The sequence below is a fragment of the Oncorhynchus mykiss genome, chromosome 13 (genome assembly GCF_057628025.1).
Source record: "Oncorhynchus mykiss isolate SJ-2025 chromosome 13, ASM5762802v1, whole genome shotgun sequence".
In the NCBI taxonomy this organism is placed as follows: domain Eukaryota; kingdom Metazoa; phylum Chordata; class Actinopteri; order Salmoniformes; family Salmonidae; genus Oncorhynchus; species Oncorhynchus mykiss.
The window spans coordinates 21,855,055-21,864,433 of record NC_143034.1 but is presented as its reverse complement, the minus strand read 5'-3'; the positions used below and the strand labels follow the sequence as shown (position 1 = coordinate 21,864,433).

At 41.2% G+C, this 9,379-nt stretch overlaps 2 protein-coding genes across 3 annotated transcripts; one reads left to right on the top strand and one right to left on the bottom strand.

Moving 5' to 3' along the window:
• Positions 1-635: 635 nt before the first annotated feature.
• On the bottom strand, positions 636-7,283 carry LOC149978773 (uncharacterized). Of its 2 annotated transcripts, XM_090195729.1 has the most exons (3): positions 4,089-4,435; positions 3,533-3,901; positions 636-2,373 (listed from the first exon to the last, which is right to left on the bottom strand). In XM_090195729.1, exons 2-3 carry the CDS (start codon positions 3,756-3,758, stop codon positions 2,081-2,083), a joined length of 519 nt encoding a protein of 172 aa, XP_090051855.1. In that variant the 5' UTR covers positions 3,759-3,901; positions 4,089-4,435; the 3' UTR covers positions 636-2,080. The 2 variants fall into 2 exon arrangements, with proteins under 2 accessions (XP_090051855.1, XP_090051856.1); XM_090195730.1 differs by lacking the exons at positions 3,533-3,901; positions 4,089-4,435 and adding an exon at positions 7,129-7,283.
• Positions 6,796-9,273, top strand: LOC149978772 (synaptonemal complex central element protein 2-like). Its single transcript, XM_090195731.1, has 4 exons — positions 6,796-7,485; positions 7,599-7,720; positions 7,929-8,043; positions 8,660-9,273. The coding sequence occupies exons 1-4, from the start codon at positions 7,411-7,413 to the stop codon at positions 8,855-8,857; spliced, it is 510 nt and encodes a 169-aa protein (XP_090051857.1). The 5' UTR covers positions 6,796-7,410; the 3' UTR covers positions 8,858-9,273.
• The last annotated feature ends 106 nt before the right edge of the window (positions 9,274-9,379 follow it).

Genomic DNA, 9,379 nt, shown 5'->3' with positions numbered 1-9,379 from the left:
GTACTTTAATTCTACTACTGTGTGATTACCCTCTAATATTTGTTTGCTTAAGGTAGTGTGTTTCCACTTAAAATACTGTTTAGATAGGCCTATCACGAACATCTTCCCAGGCCACCTGTATGGGAATCACACAGACTCACCTTAACCTAACCTCACCCCTACTAACTGAATTAATTCAACCCTACTAGTTAATTAGTAAATCAACTAATCTAATCCTGCTGAAGCCTGGAAATAACCTTAGTATCAGGTGTTATCAAACAGAACAAATCTAATACCATATTCGCACGAACATATATTTACACAAAGTCCTCTTTAAGTTGAAAGTTTTGAATGGCTAACCCACACTCACTTTACCATAACGTTTGACTACAGGAGGCTGGTGAGGGGAGGAGTGCTCATAATAATGGCTGCAATGGAGTCAATGTAATGGTAACAAACACATGGAAACCATGTGGTTGATACCATTCCATTCATTCTGTTCTAGACATAGTTATGAGACCGTTCTCCCCAAAGAAGATGCCACCATCTGCCTTTGACACGGGTAAAGAACGGGTAAAGAAATAACAGATATAGATAGATATAGATAATAGATATATAGGCCTACTGAACAGATTCATTATAAAATACTCAGATGTGGCTATTTTTCTGTGTTTATTGGTAGTTTTAATGTTTAAATGCTCGAGGAGGAAGTCACTAGTCTGTTGGTGTCAAAGAGAGGAAGGAAGTGTGGTGACTTGGCACAAATCCGATGGACAGTTCACAGGGGAAGTCTGGCATCCCTCTCCTTGTCCCATGGCCATTAATACACAACAGCCAGTCAATCTGAAGCTATCCCTTCAGGCTTTAAAGAGGGATGATAGGTAACGCTTCCATCACTCCGTTTCCATCATTGCACTGCTCCCACCAACTTTGGTTTTAAATCAGAACCCCCTTTAGTTTCACCTTTTGTTAACCAGATTGTTCCATTGAGATCAGAAGACCTCTTTGCCAAGGGAAACCTGGCCAAGTGAGGCAGTATCCCTGCCTGTTCAACTGGGGTTTCCTTGATAGGAAAGATGTGAAGAATATGTCCACTTGGGCCAACTCCAGAAAAGGTCCATCCATATACATTAAGCTTGGCCGATATCTGTAATTCTCCAACCAAGTTGGTGAAATTACAAAAGGGTCATGAAACCGTCAATCGATTGTGTGCAGTCCTACGATGTCCCGTGATTTTCTTTTCACCTGGTGAATACACAATGATGTGCCCAAAACATTCAAAAGTCTTTCTTTTGTTCCTCTGACATTTTGGGATGGAATGTGTTGAGGCTAAACAAGGAAGTTTGGTACGGTTATACTTCGGGATTTTGGAAATGAGGCCCTTTATCTACTTCCCCCGAGTTAGATGAACTTGTGGATACCACTTTTATGTCTGTGTCCAGTAAGAGTATGAAGGAAGTTAGAGGTAGTTTCACAAGCCAATGCTAACAAGCGTTAGCGCAATGACTGGAAGTCTATGGGGATCTGCTAGCATGCTACAGGATTTGTACAGCATAGAGATCTGCTAGAATGCTACAGGTTTGGTACTGGAAATGACATGAGCCATATGAATCAAATTAAGATGAACACCAGAATAACCGCTAATGGAATAGCTAACTAAATATGGTTTACTGGATTAAAATGTACCTTTCTGACTGTAATCCTACTGTCCTCAAAATAACCATTAAAATGAGTGTTATTGCACCGTGCCTTGAATGGCTTCAGATGATTTTAGACAAGACACTCATGCTAAACAATCCTCCATCTTTAGAGCAGGTGGGTCACCTTTGATAAAGTACTTATTGCATCATCCCATGGGTGGTCCCTAGGCCTCTTGCTCTCTCTGTGGCTATTTCACCATATCTTGTGGGTGGGTGCTAATATTTGTCCTAATTCGCACATGTACAAGTGTGTGAATTGGAAAATGTGATTTTGCATATCCCACTTTCCCTGAGACACCCTCGGAGAATGGGGTCAAGGCCAGAGTTGGCCATTACTAGCGACATTTCGGTTACTGGCCCAAAGCTCATACCGCTTGGCTACCTGCCTCCAGTGGTCGGCCTTAGGCGTCCGACTCTCTCATCTCTCGGCCATGTAGGGAATGGCTCAACGCAGGGCTGTTGACGCTGAGCGAGTGCGGGAAGAAGGAGGGTATGTGGGTTATGACATTCAGCAGCGGGCTGGCCAGAGGGCTCCCCTCGATGGGGGTCATGGGGATGATGATGTTGTCTGTGTCCCAGACGTGGAAGGCGTTGTGGTGGGAGTTGGTCATGATGGGGGGCATGTGGGAAGGACCACAGGGCTTCAGGTCACCATCCTTCAGGGGATCAGGCTCCACGGGACCCAGAAGGCAGTCTGTGTGGAGAGAGAGAAGTGGGGATAGATAGTGTGATTAGTAGCATATAAATGAATGGGGGTTAGAGATATGACTCCTTTCTCCTAGGTTTCTGCAGTTCATAAAATGTAGGCTATTATCACATCCAAATCTTTCACAGAGGCCTGATAAACAATAGAAACTCAATGGGTACAAATTGTCTTCAGCAGGCAGTCTTTGGATAGAGAGAGGTGGATGGTGTGATTTAGGGCCTACTTTGAACCTACTTAGGCCGATCATGCCTCAAGGAGCATAGGCTATCCGCGGCTCTCTGTGATTAGTAGGATAGAAACGAATGGGGGCCGGTATTACACAATCCCTCCTATACAGTAGATTCTCCCACAAAAGCATTACATTTGCTTTAAGTCAAAATCGTTTCCCAGAGACCTGCTAACATAAAGTCAATGGGTCCAAAGTTTTTTTATTTATTTTACCTTTATTTTAACCAGGCAAGTCAGTTAAGAACAAATTCTTATTTTCAATGACGGCCTGGGAACAGTGGGTTAACTGCCTGTTCAGGGGCAGAACGACAGATTTGTACCTTGTCAGCTCGGGGGTTTGAACTCACAACCTTCCGGTTACTAGTCCAACGCTCTAACCACTAGGCTAAGTATCACTAGGCTAAAGTATCTTCTCTAAGAAATTCTGCAATTGCAATGATCTATTAATACTCCACTCTAACCTACAGTGCTGATGTGTGCAGTCAACATGTTAGTCTGAATCTCATTCCTTATCCTCTAGGTAACCCCCTTTCAACTGCTGTACAGTCAGAAACCTAATAGGCTAAAACATATCTCAAATGTACAATTATCCATCAATAGATTGATACACTCCAGTGTACACTACATACAGTATGTTCTTTCTACTTAAAACTCTGATCAATATAGTACTGGAACTTTAAACTAGAACACTATCACAGTATGTGCGGGTTACCTGTTAAGCTAATCACAATCTCGAGTAACATTCCTTGTCCTTAAATTCCCCCCCAAGAGATTAACTGTCAGCTATTTGCAGGGCCAGGTCCTTGATTTTCTTTAAAACTCTGATCAATATAGTACTGAGCGCAGGTAACCCGTTAGGTTAATCCCAATCTCAAGTAACATCCCTTGTCCTTAAAGTCCCCCAACCCCCCCCAACTACCTGCTATGTCCAGGGCCAGGTCCTTGATGAGGTGACCGACAATAGCGTAAGCCACAGCCACCACCACGACAGCTGCCATCAGCAGATATAGCATGGATTTAGGCAGCTGGATAATGTCCCTAGGAGGAGGCTTATATTCCTTATAGAGAATATCCTCATCATTAATAAGGATTTTGATCAAATGTCCTGCTTTGTCTGTTAAGTTCAAACTTTTCACGACGTCCATGTTGGCGGTGATCCGCTGCTTTGTAATGCTGGATGTTTTCTGCGATGAGTTCCTTCACAACGTCCACAAAGTTACTCCACAATGTCCCGAGGTTGTAGGATTCTCTTATCCAAGCCTTTCAATGAGTCAATGCTGCATGCAGACTTAAATTCACAGAATAAGAAGTACATTAACTGACTGTGTATTAATTTCAACAAATGGACACAAAAGCAAATGTGTGGCATATTATTCACTCAATATCATGAAAAGAAAATGAGTCATTGATAGAGACTGATTTCAAGTACCACCTCTAAACACAAATAGGCTGGGGGAAAAACATCAAACGCTCACCTTGGAATTCCAGTTATTCAATTGTAAAGTGAATGCTGTCCACCAAAATCCTCAACTTTGATCATGTCTTCACAACCACCTGTTCTTTTATGTTCGATCATATTGGGATATGTGATCACATATAACCCTTTGAAAAAGTGTTCCAGTGTTGCCTAGGTGAGCAAGCAGGGGAGGTTCCTTAGCAGGAGAGCTTGATCTAGCGTAGGTCACTCTCCAGGGTGCTGAAGGCGCTCTGGCAGTACCCTCTGGTAACAGTGATGAGAGAATAGCTCACCGAGACAGGATTGGCGGATTACTGTGAGAGAACAAGAAACCTCGGGTAGTCCCGCCCCCTAATCCACTCCCCCATGATCAAACCAGGGGATCAGAACAGAAGTCAATGCAAAAGAAGGTAGTGTCGGTTGACAATCAGATAATCTCTCGTGGACAAATGAAACGGTGAGAATCTGTCAAGTATCACGTAGAATTGTGATTACGAGCAGCAGTAGTTCCTGGTTTTGGGTTTTCATCATTTATTATTCACTGAAGGCGGTGCTTAAGATGGTGCGGTGATTTCCACTAGATTCCACAGCTACAAAGTCAGAATTGGCTAAATTTGCTTCCTTCCTTAGCACAAAGGTAATGATCGAATCCCAAATCACCCCCTTCCCCATGCCCCTCGGGCCTCCATTTGCGTTCACACACGCCTCCACCATATGCACAAGTGTCCCTCAAAGCTGAGGGAGTGAAAATGATGTAGGGAGTACGGAAGGGACTAATTAGACTAGAGCTGGGACGATAAACCGAACACCGACCATACCGATAACTTATCGCAGCTATTTTGCTGATAACGTTCATTATGATAAGTAGCCTATACTAAAATGTGAAGTTTGAAATTAAATATGTTTGTTAATGTGTGATTGTAAATGGGACAATGGCTACAACCATCAAACTAGTAGTAGTTTAAAGGATTTTTTTTTTAAAAACTGTGCTGCACATCATTATAAACTTATTGTTCTATGTATTGTTATCGAATCAATTTAGGCAATTTTTTGCGATATGGATTTTTATCCATATTTCGCCCAGCTCTAAATTAGACCCTCCAACAACCACTTCGACCAGAACGAAGTGGAATTCCATAAGGCACCGCAGTATTTTAGAGTTTGTGTAATTTCACACAAAAATTGAGAGGTGTGCCTAATTATATGCCTTGTGCATTTGACTGTCATATTTCTATATTTCACATGTAAAAGATGAAATACCTCCCAAATTAAATGATTAACTATTTCCAAGGGTTATATCTTGTAAAACGACAGGGGGGATTTATTCAATTGAGTTTCATGCTCATTTCATTATTTATAAGTTGAACATGAATTGCATCATTCAAGTCACGATTCTGTCTCGAAGTTGATGAGTTTACTCATCCCCTCGTCACTCTCTGGAAGTCACCCTCTGAGTTATCAGCAACACATGACAACGGATAGAAGACTAAACTCCACTCCATTGTGAAAAAAGTTTCTGATGACTCCACCCACGGAGTGGAGCAGAAACCAAGCTTTGTGGAATCTAGCTGCGACTACATTGATTCCCCCAAGGTGAATACTTAAAAAATATATATATAATATGAAATGACTACCTTGTACCTGTTTGTCCTCTGTAGTTGTGTGTATTTCTTTGTTTGCTGAAATCCATACTTTTTCCAATAAACGTTAATCAAATACCACCACCGATTTGTTTCCTTGTAGAGATTCAATTGGCACGTGCATTTTTGCTGAGTTGTCATCTTAGCAGCAATGAGCAAACAGTCAGTATTTACTTGATTAACATTTATTGAAAAAATATGGATTTCACCAAACAATGACTATTTCACCAAACAAAGATAGGCATGCAACTACAGAGGACAAACATAAGTATAAGGTAGGCGTTTCATAATATTATATATTTTTTTTTATTGACCTTGGGGCATATCAATGTAGTCTGAGCTAGATTCCACAAAGCCTGGTCTCTGCACCACTCCGTTGGTGGAATCAACATAAACTTCCTTCACTATGGAGTGGAGTCCACTAGACCAGCGGTTCCCAAACTGTGGGGAGCGGGCTTGGGCTCAGTCCAGCTTTCAACTTACTCTGGAAAGTTGTAATAGTAGTCACCTTGTCCTAGAGAGATATACATGCTTATGAAAACATCATGCCTGAGTAAACCTGAGTGGCGCAGCAGATTAAGGCACTGCATCTCAGTGCAAGAGGTTTCACTATAGTCCCTGGTTCGAATCCAGGCTGTATCACATATAGATGTGATACATTCTATAGTCCCATAGGGTGGTACACAATTTGCCCAGTGTTGTCCGGGATAGATCGTCATTTTAAATAAGAATATGTTCTAAACTGACTTGCCTAGTTAAACAGAGGTTAAACTTAAACAAATAACAAAAATATTTAAGCCTACACAAAACACAGCCCTTATTTTAAGTGTTTCTAAAATCCCCTATGGAAAAAATGTATGGTGGAAAAACAATTTCTGCCAGGTTTTATGGGAATTAGGTCTCATAATATGGTACTCTATTCAGAAGTAAATAAGAGTGAACAGGAAATTAATTCACTAGAGAATTTTACTTATAGGTAACCTAGATTAACAATCAGCAGAATTGTATAATGTCCGACTGTGGTTGTGTTAACTAAAATTAAACGTTATTCCCTCAATAAAAAGCTGATCCTGAAAGGCTCTCAATATTGCCCCACTAGCGCTCGAGGCTAATGTTAGGTAGCTATTTTCCCGGGAAACTAACAGGCGCGCAATTTGACATTCCATCTCAAAATCAAAGGCTAATTTTTCTTACACGACGCTTGTAGTAAGTAGCTAGCTATTTTTGAAACATTATACTCAGAGAATTGTAACAAGGTCGTACCATTATTAACTAGCTTGCAAGCCAGGATATAGTACCAAAACTAGCCAGCTAACGTTAGCTTGTAAACAAACCGCATCGAGCTACAGGTTTTAATTCATGTAACGGCAGTACAAGACAAAATGCAATAACGTAAGCTAGCCAACTAGGTAATGTTACCTGTAGAAGCAGACTTTTCAAATAGCTGTCTTCTATAGGGTTCGTCGTTTTTCATTGCAGTGCATTTAGTAAAATGTTTCCTGTCCAACCTACTGTCACAGCTGGCTAGTTCATTTCTTATCCACCCACTAACGTTACCTACCTAACAGTTAGTTAACGTTAGCTGAAACAGCGACCCCCACTGTTCTGTCAAGCGAAGTGCATTGCCATTGTTCCTCCAGATATAAGGCGAAAGTCTGAACATTCACATTTACTTCTCATATGTAATCTGAAGATCTGCAAATGGATGCCTTTTTCTTTGACAAGCTGCCTTCCACCTCACAATCAACTCCTAAACCCAGACATGAGACTACCCAGGTACAGCTATTGATTGACCTTTTCTGACATTATATATCTAGTTACAGTAGATAGTTAAATCGGATTTACATCGTTGATTCTAATAGTTCCGCTGTATGTTCTTGTGATTGCAGATGAATGTCTCCTGCTCCCAGGTGGACCCTGATGAAGGTCTTGGCACTGACCACGACTCAACCAGTGAGAGATCTTCATCCATGACCATGAGCACGGATGAGAGTCAGGAACACCAGATAAGGCATTTAGTCAAGACTCTTTAGTCAAGACTCTTTATTTGTTTATGAATAGTTCAAGTCCTACTCCGGTCTCCGTTTCAGCTCATTTATTGCGCGGTTTGGGGACATATAGTAAAGGAAGAAACTCAAAGCACGTCATCTGTGGAAAGTCAACCAATGCGTTAATGTTGATTTAAGATGAATGAACTAAATGTTCTTTTTTGCTTTAAGTTCCAGGATAGATGACATTGGCAAGAAGGTCCAGGACCTGGTTGGGAAGATAAACGACAGCCGCACCATGGACCAGACGATTATGGACAACTTTCAGGACAAGCTAGTGGAAAAGGTATGTAGCTAACTGCCAACATCACGGTTTATCAAACCACATTTTATTGGTCGTGTACACATATTTAGCAGATGTTATTGCGGGTGTAGCAAAATGCTTATGTTCCTAGCTCCAACAGTGTAGTAATACCTAACAATACAAAACAATACACGCAAATCTCAAAAATAAAAAAGGAATTAAGAAATATAAAAATATTAGAACGAGCAATGTCAGAGTCCAGAATATAAATATATATGTATGTGTTGGTGTGTATAGGCATTATGGACAGTATATGAATAGAAAAGGTGTGTACAGCAGTAATTATATAGTAAAAGCCTTGACTAGAATACAGTATATACATATGAAGTGGGTAAAACAGTATGTAAACATCATTAAAGTGACCAGTGTTCAAGGACTATGTACATAGAGCATAGTTATCACACCAGTTGCTCAACAATTCAAAATGTACTTTCCCAATGTGTATTTACTTCAAGTAACTAAATGCACATATGTATAAATGAGTGTTATATTATGTTATATTTGTAGGCCGTTGTGTTGTACTACATTGTCATAGACTGTCCAACAGTTTCATTATAGCGTACTCTACATACTATTCCATGTCAATGCTCTCCATCAGGTGGGTGAGATCTGCGGGCAGATGAAGGAGCACATGTATACTGTCTATGAGGAAAACAGCCATGCCATGCAGGCCACGCTCCAGGAGCTGACTCTGGTGCTGGAGAGCTGCAGTAAGCTCAACACTGAACTCCACACCGTCTCCCAGGCCCTGGCAGGACTCAACAGGGGCCTGACTCTGCACCGGAGTACTGAGTGACTACACTCTTAGAAATAAAGGGTTCCAAAGGGGTTCTTTGTCTGTCCCCATAGGAGAACCCTTCTTGGTTCCAGGTTCCATGGTTCCATTTTCTTTTAGTTCCATGTAGTACCCTTTTGGGTTCCATAAAGAACCCTTTACACAGAGGGTTCTACATGGAAACCAAAAAGGGTTCTCCTGTGGGGACAGCCGAAGAACCCTTTTGGAACCCTTTTTTCTAAATGTAGTTTGACAGCCTTTGGAAAGCCATTGATGACCCCACTGTACTGTGCCAGCCCCGTGCAGTGGTTGGTTATAGTATAACGGTGCTGGTTCAAGGGTTAACTAGCTGATTAAATATACCTGCTCTGTAGTTTTAAGTCTGGTGCTTTTGTAAGTGCTGTTTTGGTTAATAAACCTGAGTGTGTTGTTACAAAGCCAAGGCTCGCTTCTTTGTCATTTCAGTTAGTGTGATTGTGTGTCAATGGCTTTTTTGACCAGATAATGTGAAATAATGAGAAAAAAAATCATTTGCAAATGAGT